Source organism: Nymphalis io, chromosome 16, assembly GCF_905147045.1.
Source record: "Nymphalis io chromosome 16, ilAglIoxx1.1, whole genome shotgun sequence".
Classification (NCBI taxonomy): domain Eukaryota; kingdom Metazoa; phylum Arthropoda; class Insecta; order Lepidoptera; family Nymphalidae; genus Nymphalis; species Nymphalis io.
The window spans coordinates 6,495,094-6,514,434 of record NC_065903.1 but is presented as its reverse complement, the minus strand read 5'-3'; the positions used below and the strand labels follow the sequence as shown (position 1 = coordinate 6,514,434).

Below are 19,341 nucleotides of genomic sequence, written 5' to 3'. Positions count from 1 at the left end.
ATATGAATCGAGTTAAGCGATTCAACCGCCCGCACTGTCTTAATACCACAGTTAAAATAAAACTAAGCGTGGAGTGAGCATTCATTAATTTTTGTGCATTTAAATAACTTACCCATATTATTTAACTCTACTGAGTTTCTTGCCGGTTCTTCTCGGTAACGTCTACATTCTAAGCCAGTGGTACCTTTATATTTAATTTAGTATTGTAAATACAAAAAAAGCAAAAATGCATAAATTTTACTACAATTATCGTGCATTTTTCAAAATATTTTATACTTACATATTATTGGTTACTATGATTTGCTGAATTATGATTTTTATAGACCATTAAGAGATCGATAGATTTTATATACTATGATATCGTACATTGATCATAGCTTAGACGCTCGCTTCGCTCGAAAAGTACTCGAGCTGAGAAATTTGTATCTGACTACGTCAAAAATATACAACATATAAACTATTTTGAAACTACAAGATATATATGTATATAAAATACGAAAATTCTATATTAGAATTAGTATTTTTTGATTGAATCCAATAAAATTATCAAAACAATACTTCACCTCTAATATAGTTATATAGTAATAATCATTCTGTTCTCCTCCTCCAGATTTATATTAAAAATAGATACTAAAAGAACACTAGTGGTATACACTTTTAAATATTCTTTCTAAACAACAAAAATCTACATATACACTAGATGATAAATAAATATCATAGAATTGTTTTCAGTTTTTAACATGAATAAATATAATCTAATAATAAAATGATTGTCTAAGAATAAAGTAGAAGTCTACATAAGAAATAATAAATATGAAATGAATGATAAATATTTACATATTTTTAATTATAAATTTCTTTACTAATATATAATTGTAAGGATTTATTTCTATATGACTTGTTGAAAGTTTAACACTACTTAATGCTTTCGGGGCTACATATTAATTTCATGCGATGAGTAGGCGACCTTCGCATTGACTTTTGATGCATTTGGATCTTGAGTATAAATACGTTCGATGCTCGAAAGAAAGTATCAGTGTATATTCCCTAGTCGATCACTTCTGAACTAACACAGACCACGATGAATTCGCTGGTGGTGTTGCTTTCTTTGATGGCGCTAGCCGCCGCCAAGCCTAGTGAACTCAAATCTGGTATAGTGAACTACGCTGCTCCCGCCGTAGTGGTGGCTCCAGCAGCGGTTTCACACCAGTCTCGGGTTGATATCAAATCATCACCAGCTATAGTTGCTACTGAATCAGTAGCACCATTAACTCGTGCCGTTATCGCTGAACCTGCAATTGTTGGAGCTCCTGCATTCGCAGCACCGATTGCCTACGCTTCACCTGCTGTATATGCTGCACCAGCCACGTTCGCAGCACCTGCTGCGTATGCTGCTCCATTGGCTATTGGCACCCCCGCTGCTGTATCATCTCAGTCCCGTGTCGATATCAAATCGTCTCCAGCTATTATCGACACTTTTGCCGCTGCACCTGTTTTCAACTCAATTGGCAGCATTCCAGTCGCATACAGCGCGCCTATTGCTACTACCTACACTTCATCGATCTACTCACCAGCTATCGCTCCCACCGTGCCAATTTTAAAATCTGCTGACATCGAGTCTTTGCCATCTGTTGATGCCGCTGCGTTACCCGTAGCTCCTACTGAAACACCTGAAGTAGCCGCTGCTCGCGCAGCTCACCTTGAAGCCAAGGCTCTTGAGGAGCATAAAATCCAGAAACGTTCTCCTGGATACTTAGCCGGGGCGCAAGCAGTATCCGCATACTCAACCGCCCCAGTCATATCCGGCTACGCGGGCCACTTCGTGTACCCAGCAACTTTAACTCGTACAGGAGCACCTATTGCTCTATCAGCACCAGTCCTCACTAGCGCTTATGGAATCCATTCTTACTAAGCGCCATCATTGAAGAGATGAGAAGAGTCCTCGGTTCAGTTGTGAAGATGGATTAATTAAACTTTAATCTGAAATAAACAAACACTGACAGATATTTTGTTTTGATTTCTTTGAAATAGCACCGATAATCTTAAAAATAAAAAATAATAAGTTGAGAAAACATAAGACAATAATAATGTAACCACGTTAGAAATACAATATTTATAAGAATTAATTTTTAAATGAATCTATTTAAAACTGAATGTGTTAAATATTTTCAAATGAGTGGTAGGGCTTTGTGCAAGCTCGTCTGGGTAGGTACCACCCACTCATCAGATATTGTACTGCAAAATAGCAGTACTTGGTATTGTTGTGTTCCGGTTTGAAGAGTGATTGAACCAGTGTAATTACAGGCACAAGGGACATAACATCTTGGGTTGGTGGCGCATTGGCGGTGTAGTCGAAGGTTAATATTTCTTACAATGCCAATGTCTATGGGCGTTAGTGACCACTTACCATTAGGGGGCCCATTTGCTCGTCCGCTAACCTATACTATAAAAAAATGCTCGTTTTTTCGAATCTTCGTCACCTTTCAAGGACTTCTTTATGTATAATTATTTATTCGACGTGTAATAAGCGTATACTCCATACATTTTTTTAAATATAATGATTTAAGATACCACTGCTTTCGAAGCATTTTATTTATAGTCATTTTATATTAATTATTTTCAGTATAGGTTTTTTTATATTTTTAAAGATATAATAGCTAAAACATATACGGCCCTATCGGCATTACTTATAACCGTTGTTAAGCGAATGATTAGTTAAACAATTTTGTGTCTTCTTCTTTCGAATGTCAAATCAATAATGACAGAAAGAAGATCATTGTTTCTTCTTATACAAATTGTAACTGTGTAATTTACGAGTTATAAGGAAATATGTTATACTGATTGATTCTAGAGATAATGAATATCAAAAAACTCTCCAAGAGTGAATATTATAAGCCAAATCAAGTTGTTCGAGGTTCGCTATGACGTCACAATTTTTTTATAAACACAAAAGCTTTATATTTTCCATTATCGATATTAAGAAAACTCTCGTGCAATGTTGCAATCTCTATTCAGTGATACACGCGTCCGTATGGGTATTGTTTTCGCGGACCACGTGTGACCCAGACTTCATCGCTAACACGAGAAAATCCTCCAATAAATAAACAGCTTGGCTTTACAGGTTCACTGAGTAATAAATGTATTCTGCATTAAATTTACAAGCCAAGATGGCCCAGTGATTACAACGCGCGAATCTTAACCGATGATCGTGGGTTCAAATCCGGGCAAGCATCACTGAATTTTCATGTGTTTAAATTGTGTTTATAGTTCATCTCGTGCTTGGTGGTGAAGGAAAACATCGTGAAGAAACCTGCATGTGTCTAATTTCACTGAAATTCTACCACATGTGTATTCCACCAACCCGCAACAGATATTTAGATAAGGTATATATTAAGTATAAACAAATTATCCTATTTCTTTTTTATTCAAAACACATTTGCATAATATTTGCATTTATTATATTACATTAGACACTACTATATTAAAATTACAATTATTGTCGAGAATAAAGATATACGACTTTGTTTTAGTTTAAAAATATTTATGTATATTCTAATAGAGGAACATACTTTTAAAACTTAATAAAATAATTATATCGTTATTTAAGTTAACGTAATTTATTATTATTTTCATTATTATAATTCTGAAAATGAGGTTAATCTTTTTTGCTACTGGACTTTTAAGTTAATCTTAAATATTTTACCTTGAAGTAACTATTTGAATCGCAATTTTTATTCTTTGTATTTCAAAATTTTAGTTGTTTAATTTTTACGTTTGGGATGAAATATTAGACTAGTATACAGGCGAATACACCACTCCCTCTGCCTGTTATACGAGTAAAACAGCAGTACTTAGTATTGTTGCGTTCCGGTTAGAAAGGTGAGTGAGCCAGTGTAATTACAGGTACAACGGACATAACATCTTAGTTCCCAAGATTGGTGGTGCATTGGCGATGTAAGTGATAGTTAACATTTTTTACAATGCCAATGTCTATGGGCGTTGGTGACCACTTACCATCAAGTGACACCCATATACTCGTTCGCCTACCTACTCTGTATAAAAAAGCCATTGAATCTATTGCAATTAAATTTGACGAGATGTCCTGGATCAAAACTAAATAACGTGGACAAAGTCACGGGGAACAGCCAATGCAAATATTTTTTAAACATATTAAAGGAAGTACCTTCCACGAAAATCGATTAAATATGAAAATATAAAAATAGATCGCATATAGCGTCTGCCGCACGCATCAATGGATCATCAGTGGATACATAAACATTATAAAGTGAAACTTATATTTTGCTAATAATACTCCTGATTCTCATATCTTAGAATATTAGATAGATATAAATGAAAATCATTATCATGTTTATTGTGGGCGCCTTGATATTTAGAGCGAAGACTTCCGTCTAAAAAAGTCGTATACATATTTTAACACATTATAAAAAACAATGTTGGTTGACAACGGCTATCTATGACTATCATTTGAAGGTGATTCGGTAGCATTTTTTGTGGCTCATAAGTTTTGTATCATACTATATAAGCATTTGTAGCTGAGTGTGGAGCATCAGTCGAGTTCCTATATTGATCGAATAACTTAACACACTACAATGTTCAAGTTGGTGGTTCTTTTGTCCGTGGCTGCTTTGGCTGCTGCCAAGCCCAGTCCTTACGTACCCGTAACGTACACCGCGGTGCCAGCTGTTAGTTCTGTGTCGCAGTACAGTAGCAACGTAGTCCACGGATCACCCGTCGTGCCTGCTGTGTACAGCGCTGCATACTCACCATACGTAACTGGCGTCGTACCTGTCGCTACTCTTTCGCAAGCACCTAACTCTCCCGCTGTCGTACTCGATGCTGTTAACGGAGTACCTTTGGACACCCCTGAAGTAGTTGCCAGCCGCATCGCCCACTACCAGGCCAAGGCACTCTCCGGTGTGCACCATCTCGCCAAGCGTTCGGTCGTGCCAGTGACCTACAGCTCCGTTGTTGGCCCCGTAACGTCTGCTGCTCCTGGTTTCCACAGCGTTGTATCTCCGGTAGCCTACTCATCACCCTTTGTGACTGCCTACACTGCTCCCTACACAGCCACCTACGCCTACTCCGCTGTAGCGCCTAAAGCTCTTTCCGTGCACCCCTGGTAACTCGATCAAATTACAACGAACAATGTTTAAAAAACATTCAAACTATTGTATGTTCAACTAGTGAACACTGCCGAAATAAATGAATTTTTAAAATCTAACTATTTTTTATTTAATTAATTATATTGTTATTTCATATTTTTGTATAATTACATTTAAAAGAATAATGAAGAATATATTTTCAATGTTTTGTAAATTTAGTTTTTCAACTTACGTCGATTAATGATATGATATGAAATAATATTTTATATTATCTTATTTCATATGAGACAACAGAGAAAACTAAAAATATTTAACTCATTCCAAGATACTTTGTGTTTGTACAAAAAAAAAACAACATTTTTTTTAACATAATAATTATATGATCGTTCACAACAAATATAAACTAAATATATACAATTTATTAAAAGAGACGAAAAGTTCCAAGAAGGTTAGTTTCATTGAAAAGAAGTACTATAAAAACTCATGCATATATACATAGGTCACCAAAATTTGGTTGGGATCACAATTAGCGATTTAAATACGATTTGTTTAAAACGTTTCATTAGATCAATATGAAGATAAGTTCATATTTTAATTTAGTGACAACTATCTTAACATCATGTGTCTTATAAAACATTGTTACACACATATGTAAAATACCAACATAAATCAAAACGAATCGTGCATCTTAATCCGGCCATCGCCCGCTGTGATGCAACAACCTGTCTGACCGTCGACCACGAACTTGAATTCATAAGCACGCGCAATCGATGCATATTTACCGTTATACATCTATAAAACGGCGATCCACAATGTTATACTACGAATAACAGAATACGACTTCAAAATGTATCGACAAATTTTAATATTTTATTTAATATGTAAAGTCAATAGTCAATTACATCAACTACCTGTTATATACGCTGCGCCGAGTGCGGTTTCATATCAATCCCGAATAGACGTAAAGCATTCATCTGAAATTATTGCACCTGTGGTATACAGTCCGGCCGTTTATGCAACATATCCGTCGATGGAAGAGAGAACAAGTAAGTTAGTGTTGACCCCGGTGACAAATGATGTGGTTCTTACACCCATAGCATTAAGCTTTTTTCAAAACCTACCATTGGCAAGAGCTCTAGAACATCCAATTTCTATTGGACATAATCTTGACTCTGAAGAAATAACAAAGAACGTAATTGAAAACACGACGAAAAATAAAAAAAATGTCGAAGAAACCACAGATAATCTCATCGTATCCAAACAAGTATGACATACATGTAGAATACCAGCCAAATATTAATCAAAGAGAGTTTGAGGCTTTAAATAATAATTTTGTGTAATTTACTTTTCATGAACGAATCCAATTGAATGGTTTTATGGCTAAACATTATTTTAGCTATTCTTATTTGAAGTTAACAAATTATACTTGTTAGTTGTTGATTTGTTAACAGGTTAATATGTATTAATTAATATGTATAGCATAGCGATTACAAATACACAATACAAAGAATAATTTTTGACATGATTATTGGACTGACGCTTTAAATGGAATCACCTTAAAATCACAGAAATGAATCAATTTCAAATATGAATAATGAAATATGAAACTAGCTTTATAAGCTTTTTAGACTACAAAGAAATTGGTCTTAATTAATCTAAGCAGATTTTATGTAAGGTCAATAGTGACAAAATGTACTTAAAATTATGAATAAATAAGGCTGATGAATTTACTACAACAAAAAATGAAATAAAAATTATAAAAATTATTTTGAATAAATAGATGCTCAAAAAATACAGATGCCAATTAAACATAAATCTTATTTTAATAATCAATACTTGTGTCAAAATTTCATACTTTAGGTTTAATACCTGTTTTTTTAAATGAAGCGGTCCAATATGGCCCCGTAATTGAACTTTTTAACTAGTAATAAGATTATTTATAAAATGAGTATTGTAAGCATTAGATTGAATGTAAATGTAATATGTAAATTTACACGAATAAAAAATCTTTATGTTTTGATGTTTGATTTATTTTATTTACAGTGATCTAACATGTATGTACAACAACGAAAAATAACTGTGTATACAATAAATTTTGAATTTTCGGTGATTTTGTTTTCTTTACATTTATTAATGATGCGCTTAGTTTTGACGCTTAAATATGAGAAATCAAAGCGGGACTCGAGTACACAGCAGGGCTCGCGTAGACAGCAGGGCTGGAGTATAAAGCAGGGCTTGAGTACGAATAAGTAATAGCAGGTGAACTTTTGATATCAACTCTTGATTGATGCGAGAAGGAGGCAGGTGCAGAGTATGATGGGAAGTCCAGAAGAACTGATCGTTTCTTTATCAAATGTGAGTAAGTTATCGGAGTAGCAGACACAAACGGTGTCGACAAGATAGGTCTATGAGCGATATATGTTGAAGCCACCAAAGGAGTTGCTGCAGCGTATGTAGGAGCAATATATGAAGTAGGCAATATCAGACCAGCAGACCGCTTTTTAATCAAATGAGCGACGGGACTGTAGATTGGCGCAGAGTAAGTTGTTGTGAAAGGAGCGGCCGCAGTGTATGAGTACGTGGTAGCCAAGGGAGCTGCTGCGTATGAAGTCAAAAACGAAGTCGGTGCAATATAGCTTGACGGTGCATTATATCTGATGAATCCAGGAGACCGCTTTTTGATGAGATGGGCTACAGGTGCGCTGTAGGCCCAAGGTGCGGAATAAAATGCTGGTGAAGGATGGATGACACTGCTGGCCTGGTTGGTGATAGTCGTAGTAGCCGGTGATATGTAGCTTCTGGAGTACGCCAAAGGTGAAAATACCACACTGGGTTCTCCCACCGCCGCGGCGAGGAAAGCACACAACACCACCAATTTGAACATCTTGGTCTGTGTCGTTCGGATAAGAAGCAACTGATGCCTGAAACTGTTTTGCATTGTATTTATAGAAAGTTATACTAAGGGCGATCTCGTATTGTAAACCGGTGTAAGAAGGTCATTCGGGAAGCTGATATTTACACAGAGCAAGGACATCCAGAACTTAACACTACTCAGTTCATCACTGTCATGATAGTCCAACGACATAAAATTAAAGCGAACGATATTGAATATACGACTTTTTTTTTTAAAAATAAAATTCCATTCAGTAACATAAATATATTGTTTACTTCGTCTTTTTAATCACAACTTTGTTGAAGTAGTATTATCATAAAGTAATAATGTCATCACACTAATAACAAACATATTAATCTATTTTAAAATAAATAATGGCTTTTAATAATTAAATATAATCAATATTCAGCATTTAATGTTAGAATAGTTAGACAACTAACTGACAAACCGTAAAAATGTTTACTTAAATCCTGTTTAAAAATGATTATTTTATTATACTTTGTTAACATTAGGTAAGTTAAGGTATAAGTTTACTAAATCATAGGTATCTAAGGTAAGTATATTATTAACATTACAAGATTACGTATCATTGAATTGGTTAAATAGAGTATCTAAAAAGAGAATTCATTGCCGCTTCTTATCAAATCTACTCTTGAAACCAGTGGTAGCTTTACAAATAATTTATCTATAAATGACGATACAAAAGTGCCCGTGAGAGCCTTAAATAAATATATTATATTATATATTATAATAAATATATTATATTTTGTTTTTGATTCTATTGATTTCAATTTTGCTTTAATAGGTCAACGGTATATGAACCGCTTAGCCCTTAGCCAGCTAATCCCCAGGGGTATTGGGTTACTCTAAAACAATCTTTACGCTTAACTGGACGGAAACAAGTTCAAATTCATTTATTCAAGGTTTGATTATCAATAATGTAAAGCTTCTAGCTTTACATTATTGATAATCAAACCTTGAATAAAAACTATTACTCAAACTCAATCTGTCATATTTTTATTTATTTAGAAATTTCATACGATAAAGGTATCTTTTTGGCTGTATAGCCAGGGGACGATCTTTTCATTTCCAAGGTGTGCATCAGCCTTATATCTTTTGTATACTAGCATTACATTATTTTTGTAATTTGTATGTGTTCTAGAATTATGTTGTATCACACAAGTGTAAAATGTGCATTGCCCCACCAAAAAGTTTGTCTATACTGTCGAGTGACATGGGTAGCAAGTTTGTATTTGTTTCTTCTCCTTTGTAACAATGTCATGTACACAAACAAAAGGTATAGCAAATATTATTTAAAAAAAATAACAATTTATTCAATACGAACCCATTAAGTATTCTGTTATTAGTGTTGTAGTGAAGATAATGCACTGTAAGCCAGCCTTTTGTGCTTGTTATTACACCTTATATCTTTAAAATTTCATACTGCTCTCTATTATTTATGTAACAGAAAGGATTGCTTGGAGTGCCCACGTTACTTTTAAAATTCTTGTTCGTGTGTGTACAATAATGGCTTTCAGTTATATCAACAATGAAATAAAGCCAGTGTAGTTATAAATATAACCCATCATTTTAAAATTTAAGTTAAGTATAATGTTATTTAAAGAATTTCTCATTTCCAAACGGCATCAGGTGAATTTTACTTTGATTTAGAATTTTTCATTTTTATTATTTTTAGATACCCAGATGACCCAGTGGTTAAAAAAAATTAATCTTTGCTTATGAATGTAGATTCCGATCCAGGCGATCAACTGTATTTTATGAGCTTTATTTGGGTTTATAGTAAACACAAATCATTATCTCGTGGTATGGAGGAAAAATTCAAATTATACGTCCAAAATTAATGTTTTTTTTTGTATTCCGTCACTTTATTTATAATCTCTCCTATCATATTTTACAGTACATAGCTCGTATGTGGCTTGTAATTTAAAAACATGCAAAGCGAGGCATTCTCGTCGTGCATATATTTAATTTGCAAATCATATATTTTTATCATGAACGCATAATTTATGACACGAGGAAATACTTATTTTATATCGTATATGAGTTTTAAAAATACTTAAGTAAAAATTTAGATTGACTTTACCAATCCAATATTTAATGCAAAAAATCACTTACTTTGCAGCTGATAAATAATCAATGCTTAAATAGTCTGTAAATGTTTTTATATAAACATGATATTTCATTAAAAAAAATATAAATAAATCGAAAACATTTCCAACATAAATTCAGAAAAAAGTAATAATTATCCTTAGAATTATTAATATGTATATCGGTCTGTGTTATTCCATCTTGAATGCTTAGTAATATTTTTAATGTGTATGTTATGACATTATTTCTTGTATCTGATTTTTTTCTAGTACATATAGTAAAGCAACTAATCGCCTGACAATGTCCCACCGCTGGGCTAAGGCCTTCTTTTCTCCATAGAAGAATGTTAGAAGTTTATTTTACCATAGTGCTCCCATGCCCATCCCAGTTGATCCATGTGTGGTAGAATCTCATCCGACAAAATAAGCTGTGTTCCTTACAATGTTTTCCTACACCAACGAACACAAAAATAATTATCGGCCCAAGCACATAAAAATTCAGTTGTGGGTGTTCGGGTTTAAGTCTGCTAATTTCAGCTAAGATTCATTTGTTCTGACCACTAGCCCACCTTGGCTAATAAAGTATAATGCGTTAAACATATTTGTAAAAAAATATGAGACATTGGAGGTTGAGTGAGCCAGTGTAACTACAGGCACTAGTGACATAACATCTCAGTTCCCATGATTGGTGGCGCATTGGCGAGGTAAGGAATAGTTATTTTTTCTTACCTCATCAATGTCTATGGGCAGTGGTGAACACTTACCATCGGGTGGCCCATTTGCTCGTTCGCCTGCGTATAAAATAAAAAAAATAATTCTGATAAAATGATTACAATTTTATACTAAAAATATTGAATATCAAATAAAATCTTACGTATTTGCTTTTCAATTTTCGCGGTCGGCTTTCACTAAAAATAGCAACAACGTCATTCTTGAGCGCTTCAGAGGTGTGAACAAAGAACGTGATCAAACCTTAGATTTAGGTCAGCCAAGATTCATATAACTCTGACGCAGTGTATCGGTATGGTTCCGGAATAATTTATATATTTAAATCAGAGCATTCGACGCATTACAAAAACTCATTATTTATTTATTAAAATTATATTGATTAAATATCATATCTAATAGGTTTTAATTTAAGTTTCTACATATTAAAAACGTACATAAAGTAATTTATACAATATTTCTAAATAATTTTGAAATTTTCATATTATTCAATAAATTTTCTTTATATAAACGCATACTTATTTATACTCGCAGCTACAAAAAATATGGTCGGAAAGTGAAAATAACACTAAAAATTTATAAATAAATAAAAATAAATTAAAGTTTTTGTACTACAAAACTGTTAGAAGTCTTTGTCAAGTACAAATAATGTTGTACTTACTATGTTTCTCCTAGCAATTTAACCTACTTAATTTATTAATACCAGAAGATAATTGTGATGAAATACTCGTGTTATTCATGTATATATATATACATATACATATATATATATATATATATATGTATATATTATATTATAAGATATTTATATTATTTCCCGAGATGCGAGGCCCAGTGGTAAGAACGCGTGAATCTTAACCAATGATCGTGGGTTCAAACCCGGGCAAGCACCACTGAATTTTCATGTGCTTAATTTGTGATTATAATTCATCTCGTGCTTTACGGTGAAGGAAAACATCGTGAGGAAACCTGCATGTGTCTAATTTCACTGAAATTCCGCCATCTGTGAGTTCTACCAACCCGCATTGGAGCAGCGTGGTGGAATAAGCTCTAAACCTTCTCCTCAAAAAGAGGAGAGGAGGCCTTTAGCCCAGCAGTGGGACATTCACAGGCTGTTACGGTTACGGTATGCTACAAAACCAGTAGATAAACATATAACTTCCTTTTTTTTAATTGCGGAGAAACAAACCCGTGAAAATTAAAATAACAGTACATTGGTCGTTGTCTTTATTTTCATATATTGTGAAATGGATCCGAATGTAAAAATAATTGTGTTAAAAAAAAGAGAAAATAAAACTTCGCGAGTTTTATTATAATAAAAAAAAAGTTTGTAATTGTTATTCCATCTAAAGCATCAATTAAAACTGAACGTGTCTGTGATTTAACAAAATCCTCTATTTAATATAGCTATTCGCGACTTACCAAAACCAAAATAAACATTTTTTTTATTTTAGACTGCCACATTATGTGTAAAATGCAAAATTTTTAAGGATTTTCATCACAAATTGAATTCAGAAGTTTATTATATATTTATAGAAAACCGTTTTGATCGTATTATAATAAAAAAAAGTTAATTAATATTGAATACATTGTATTGTAAACAATTGTTATTCTATCAAGCATCATTATTAAGAATAATTTGTTCATTTATACGAAATCAGATTTCATTTAAAACATTCATACTGGATTAAAGAGGGGTCGATAAACAGATCGATACACTCGTACTCGTTAGTTCTCTACTGTCCCCTGAGAACTCACGTTAAAGTTTCATAAAGTGGATTACTATTTAACCCAAATTCAGAATGTTGACCCAAAACAAAAGCTATACCCATGCGGATATATTTTAGATGGCATTTATGTTTGCAAAATTTAAATAATAAACGATATTCTTAAAAATTATGTTATTATTTTATTATTATATATTATCTTATATTAGTGTGTCATTAAAATTCAAGATTAGATTAGCACTACTTATAGACTTGTTTAGTAGATGACTGGTTAAACAGCCTACTTTTTTCAATGTTGAAATATTTTTTGTGCTTTTTTGCGTGTGTGTGTGTATTTCCGTATCCATCAACACTACGAGTAATATTTTAATGTATTTATTAAATGAGCTATAAAATTAGGTTAAAATAGACTTTTAGTGAGAAAATTTGTTATTTTTTTTTAAATTTTATAAACGGGAAATTGTAAACAAATATCTATTATTCATCATCACTCATCACTATTCATTTTGTTTTAATTGTATTTAATTTAATTGTAATAACTATAGTATAAACAAAGAAAAATATAATAGCTACTCATACATTAAATAAACAATACAAATCTAATCTGGTTTTTGTGCATATGTTAATATTTTATTTTACGCTGTTTATTAAATTGCTTTAATATTATATTTGACGACAAGTCATTTGTTGAAACATTGGAAAGGCCCAAGTATATCATTTGGCATTTACGTACAAAAAAATCAGAACAAGTTCGCGAATTATGTTTCTTTTAAAGGAGAACAAAAATCGTCCTGATAAATAAACTAGCTTTCATTTCTTTGTAGTAGTTGTCCTTTCAGGGCCAACGATGTTTTCCGGTGCCGCCCATACTGTCAATCAGTATGATGCAAGTATAAAAGAGGCTTGCAACTTCATAATAGCATCAGTGTCTCTCTTCACAGAAAGCAACACAGACCACTTACAAAATGTTTAAGCTGGTGGTGTTGTCTTGCGTCTTGGCGGCGACGTCCGCATCGGGCCTTTTCGGAGGATATGTGGCGCCCATAGCGCCTCTGGCCTACGCTGCACCTTTTTGGCAACCTCAAAATTACCGTGGACCTATTTCTCTTGCTCCCGGTCAACCCGCTAACATTATTGCAGCTGACGGCAGACCTCTTGACACCCTGGACGTAAACTTGGACCGCTCTGCTCACTACACCGCTAAGGCTCTCAACAATGGATTCCACGTATTGAAGAAGCGCTCTGCAGCTATTATCGCACCTTTTGCTGCCCCTCTCGTGTCTCCTTTTGCATACTCTGCACCTCTTCTCCAACCTTACAACTATCGTGGACCACTGTCCCTTGCTCCAGGGCAGCCTGCTAACATCTTAGCTGCTGACGGCAGGCCTCTTGATACTTTGGATGTTAACCTGGACCGCTCTGCACATTTCACTGCCAAGGCCCTCAACGGTGGCATACATCTACTCAAGAAACGCTCTGTTGCATTCGCTCCCATAAGTACGGTCGCCGTTGCCAGAACGCCACTGATCGCCCACACTTACGGATACTCGGCACCCATAACTACTGCACATTTTGGCCATCCCTTCGCCTATGCTGCCGCACCCATCGCTCACGTGCTATAAAATCCGCCATATTTTAATATGTAAATAGTTATACAAATTAAATGCCTGTTTAAATATTTTACAACATTTTTTTTATTCCTTAATGATATAAGTTTCACCGTGTGCGTCAATATGAAATTATAATTTTGTATTCAATAACAATTTGCAATTATTAGTTTTGCAAATTTGATTTAAAAAATCAAGAAAGGAAGGTGCCCTCTAATTTTTCTGTAATTTAGAGATGTGTCACGATTTACGTGTAACACATATTAAAGTGCAAATATTCAATAAAAAATGAACCTCTAAAAAGATAGATAAAATTGAGATAGTTTTATTCAATGTTAGCATATTTCGTAACATATCATATGTTAAAAAGAACATTCAACCATGAACTGTTAAACTACCTCTAGATCTGCCACCCATTGTCATTATCGCTTCTAGATTGTCTGGAAATTTCCTTAATTTCTAATATGTTTTATAATGGAAACTTTGAGCTGACCGAGGTTCAACAAATAAAAGTTGAATTATTGCTGTAACCGAATATATTTCTGTCAATTTATTTATTTAAATCATTAATTCTCATTTTTTCATACATTTAATCAATTCAAACAAGTTTTTTATTTTGGATTAAATACTTTCATGATTCGATTCGTCTGTTTTAATTTCATTATTATTGGTATTAGTATCGGGGTAATATATGTCATAACATATGTATGATATTCACTCACAAAAAAGAAATTACTACCACACACACGCACGCACAACCACGAGATGTCATCACAGTTTGAACATGTTAGAAATAACGCAAACTTACACTTTTTTACGTATAATACCTACTTAAGAACACTGTAATTAGCCTTTGTGACAAATTACTAGAGCACAAAAGAAACGCTAATGTTTATGCTTCACAATATGTATTTGGATGTACGAGTATGATTGATTGATCGATATGAGATACATATATTTTTTTTTTGCGTACTATTAATTTTAGAGACTTCTTAAAATTGGATAGTAGAAAATTATTTGAATTAAGGAAAGGTTCACCAACATGACAAGTAAAACAAAACAATTGTAAAGAGCAGGTCCAAATATAACACATATCATATTTACAGATAACCACGAAATGCATAGAATCAGTAGACTATATTTGTTGTTCGTCCCTTAACAGCTGCAATAGTAATTATAATTTACTTATATAAAAACTCTAGCTAGTATACCTCAAAAATCAAAATCATCATCATCATATTCAACCCACATTAATCCATTGCTGGACATAGGCCACCTCACAGGCGTGCCAATGCTCCCGGTCCTGTAATATATTTTTTTTAAATCGTCTGAACATCGGGCCCACCGGATGGTATGCCCTCTGGCCTTTTCGCTTCTCTAGGCTACTACTCCGTGACGAATTTAGTCCACCTTCAGTTTTCTCATCTGGCCAAGTGTGCTGAAAATATCAAAATACTTTTTTATAGTTAAATTAGTTAATGCGATTTTGTTATATATCAAAGGGATATACCGATTTTATATATAACGAAAAGCAATATGTACAGCATTAGCATACTCGAACGTATTGCATCGCTTTTTCGTTTCTTGCATTTTTCTTTTTTGTGTCTTAATTGAAAAAAATAAATTAATGTACATTTATGCGTGTCGTTATGCTTTATATAAAACCGAAGAAAAACCATTAATTAACAAAATTCACGTTCCAAAATTCGAAATCACGTTTGAAACAATAATAAATTCTGGATGATTATTAGTTATTTTTTATTTAAAGTTACGTCTTATATATGTCTTATTCACATATTATTTTTTATTTATATTATACTTCTGTATGTTTGAATGTATAAAAAACATACACACTGATTTTAATGACCCGGCAGGTGGGTCTGCGATTGGGATTTAAGATTATTATTTTTTTACAAAATTATTGAAATATAATTCTTATTTTGTCTATTTTATATTAGGGCGAATTTATTATCTCAAATCATTCGGTGCGACGTTAAACCTAAATAGTGGCTATTGGTTATAATCAGTTTTTTATCTGAAGATAAGCAAAACGAATTTAAAGACATTCAATTATATTTACAAAAATTATTTAAAGACATTCAATTACCATATTTAAATGTTGACAGCCTTTTATGTATCATCCCATTGATTGTATGTATGTGCATTAAAATTATTTACTCGTTCATTATTCAAACAAAAAATAAATATATTGTTTTTTTTTATTATTATTGAATAGGTGGACGACGACACGACGAACGTGGATGAGCATATGGGCCACCTAATGGTAAGTGTCACCACCACCCATAGACATTGTCATTGAAAGAGATGTTAACCATCGCTTCCATCGCCAATGCGCCACCAACCTTGGGAATCAAGATGTTATGTCCCCTGTGCCTGTAATTACACTGGCTCACTCACCGCTCAAATCGGAACAAGCCAAGTACCAAGTATTGCTATTTTGCGGTAGAATATCTGATGTGTGGGTGGTACCTACCCAGACGAGCTTACTCATATACCTCCCTTCAGTGTTTTTCATAAACATCAATTTAGATTCAAAATTTGGTTTGATACTTAGTCTTAGTAGATCCATAAAAAAATATTTTACGTGCGAAGACATGTTCAATACCATTAATTTGTTTAAGTCTCGGTGAAACAAGAAAAAAGATAATTATTTATATATAATTATTTTCATTGGGAGAAATCTTTATATACAAAAAATTGTAACACAAAGTATGTTACAATTTATAAGGACAATAAATAAATTTGGTGCTATAAATTTCATGATGTTTCAATAAACCTATCCTACATGTGTTTTTTTATTTGCATTATTAAAATTGTGACAAATTTCCTTAAAAACATAAATTATTTATAGTTTTTTATATGTTCCAATGCTGGTGCCCTGCCACTTAGAAAGAAGAATCGTTAACTATTTCATTCCGCTGCTCCAATGCGAGATAGTGGTATGAAAGTCGAATGAAATTCAGATTCAGAATTTTATTCGATATTATCAAATATACCGTAAATATTTTAGCTTTCCTCTAAAGCCAAGAACGAGAGGAATTATTAGCACAAGCACATCAACATTCTGTGGACCTTACCCGGGCTTGGACCTTCAATATTTGGTTAAAATTCACGTGCTCTGCAGCAACTTAGCCATCTCAATATATACATTTTCAATCGTAAAATATAAAATGCAAATAAAGTATAAAACGAAAACTTTATTATTGAAAACTTATTAAAAAAATAAACCACATTTAGTAAATAATATTTCCGTCATTATTATCAAAACAAAATGATTATAAAAAAATAATATTATACAGACCTTAGGAAATGAAATCCTAAATGTATTAAATATTACAAGTTCGAAAATGGAACAAGAGCTATTTAAACAATGTGCCCTTTTAAGTAAACTTTCTTTAGTAAACTTGTCTTCTCACGGCCAACGATGTATTCGTGCGACGCCTATCAAAATTTTTTACTATAAAAGACTTTGGACGATCTAAAAGGATATCAGTGTTTCTGAATACGGAAAGCAACACAGACCACTTACAAAATGTTCAAGCTGGTGGTGTTGTCTTGCGTTCTAGCGGCGGTGTCTGCGGGAAACTTCTACGGGGGATACCTGTCACCTTTCGCACCTCTGACCTACTCAACGCCGTTTTTGCAGCCTTACAACTACCGCGGACCCTACTCTCTCGCTCCTGGCCAACCTGCCAACATTCTGGCTTCTGATGGCAGACCTCTCGACACTTTGGACGTTAACTTGGACCGCTCTGCGCATTTCACCGCAAAAGCTTTGGACAGTGGATTCCATGTACTGAAGAAGCGTTCCGCTGCTTTTATTGCACCTTTCGTCGCTCCATTGGCTTACTCTGCACCTCTTCTTCAGCCATACAACTACCGTGGTCCATTATCATTGGCTCCTGGACAGCCAGCCAATATTTTGGGTTCAGACGGTAGGCCCTTAGACACTTTGGAAGTTAACTTGGATCGCTCAGCCCATTTCAAGGCACAGTTCCTCAACAATGAAGTACACCTTTTAAAGAAGCGCTCCGCAAGTCTGATCGCCCCCATCCACACTGTTGCCATCACTAGGACGCCACTGATCGCTTCCAACTACGCGTATGCTTCGCCATTCGCCCACCAATACCTTAAACCGATCTCGTACGCCACTAGCCCCATCACACATATCTTCTAACAACTTAACAAAAATGTAAATAAAAAAATAAATAAATGCTATTTCTGAATATTGAATATTTTTATTACTTATTTTTAAACCAGTACTTATTTATAAATTTATCAAGCTTATAATCGATTACATACAAAAAGTAAATGTTTTTAGCTGATATTGAAAAATAATCAAAAAACACATATTGAAAAAAACTGGTGGCAATAATAACTAGTAAAATATAAATATTTTAGTTCTTTACATTTTATTTTACGTGACGAGACGTGCCATAATCTCGCACGAGTATAATTCAATATTTATCAATATCATATCATGTCATTTCACTAAATCATATAATATAAACCTTTTTTTATACGTGGGGAAATTCTCATGGATACCCTCTACCCCAGATGATGATGATGAGGATGATAGAGATATGTCGGACTCTCACCGACTAAAACCATCAAGGTTAGCCTTCGATCCGCAGGAAGCGAAGTTACGGGCGCACTTGCGTATTCATCCGCGATATCATATAAACCTAAATTCAATTGCGTCAAGGCTAATCTAGTATTTTTTATCAAATTATATGAGAAACAAAAAAATCAATATATAAATTACTTAATTTTACACTTTACTCTCTCTTTTGAATATTCATTTATGGCGCACTAATGGTGCACAAGGCCAATACCAAACCACCAAGCCAATTCAATAGTGTATCAATCTAAAAATACAATACACTAACTTGGATTTCCTTCAAACTATAGATTAAGTCAATCCATAAAAATACACCGATTTCTAGTACAAAGAGAAGAAAGTATGTAGGCCTACGTGCAATAATTTACATTGCCTTTTTAATTCAACTGGCTTAATGTCTTAACTTAGTGGATTGGCTCAGCTTTGGCGTCGTGAAAATACACCATAAAGCTTAGTAAAATAATACATAAATATGCCTTGAACTAAACGCCAACATATTATATATTTAAAATAAT

At 33.5% G+C, this 19,341-nt stretch overlaps 5 protein-coding genes across 5 annotated transcripts; 4 read left to right on the top strand and 1 right to left on the bottom strand.

Annotated features, from left to right (window-relative positions):
- The first annotated feature begins 1,038 nt into the window (after positions 1-1,038).
- Positions 1,039-1,990, top strand: LOC126774566 (cuticle protein 21-like). The gene has a single exon (XM_050496140.1). The coding sequence runs from the start codon at positions 1,082-1,084 to the stop codon at positions 1,910-1,912; it is 831 nt and encodes a 276-aa protein (XP_050352097.1). The 5' UTR covers positions 1,039-1,081; the 3' UTR covers positions 1,913-1,990.
- Positions 1,991-4,460: 2,470 nt separating this feature from the next.
- On the top strand, positions 4,461-5,192 carry LOC126774584 (cuticle protein 18.7-like). The gene has a single exon (XM_050496156.1). The coding sequence runs from the start codon at positions 4,611-4,613 to the stop codon at positions 5,142-5,144; it is 534 nt and encodes a 177-aa protein (XP_050352113.1). The 5' UTR covers positions 4,461-4,610; the 3' UTR covers positions 5,145-5,192.
- A 2,013-nt stretch (positions 5,193-7,205) lies between these two features.
- On the bottom strand, positions 7,206-8,018 carry LOC126774573 (cuticle protein 38-like). The gene has a single exon (XM_050496147.1). It carries the CDS (start codon positions 8,005-8,007, stop codon positions 7,279-7,281), a length of 729 nt encoding a protein of 242 aa, XP_050352104.1. The 5' UTR covers positions 8,008-8,018; the 3' UTR covers positions 7,206-7,278.
- Positions 8,019-13,490: 5,472 nt separating this feature from the next.
- On the top strand, positions 13,491-14,237 carry LOC126774575 (pupal cuticle protein C1B-like). The gene has a single exon (XM_050496149.1). It carries the CDS (start codon positions 13,543-13,545, stop codon positions 14,197-14,199), a length of 657 nt encoding a protein of 218 aa, XP_050352106.1. The 5' UTR covers positions 13,491-13,542; the 3' UTR covers positions 14,200-14,237.
- A 3,481-nt stretch (positions 14,238-17,718) lies between these two features.
- On the top strand, positions 17,719-18,410 carry LOC126774578 (uncharacterized). The gene has a single exon (XM_050496152.1). The coding sequence runs from the start codon at positions 17,738-17,740 to the stop codon at positions 18,380-18,382; it is 645 nt and encodes a 214-aa protein (XP_050352109.1). The 5' UTR covers positions 17,719-17,737; the 3' UTR covers positions 18,383-18,410.
- The last annotated feature ends 931 nt before the right edge of the window (positions 18,411-19,341 follow it).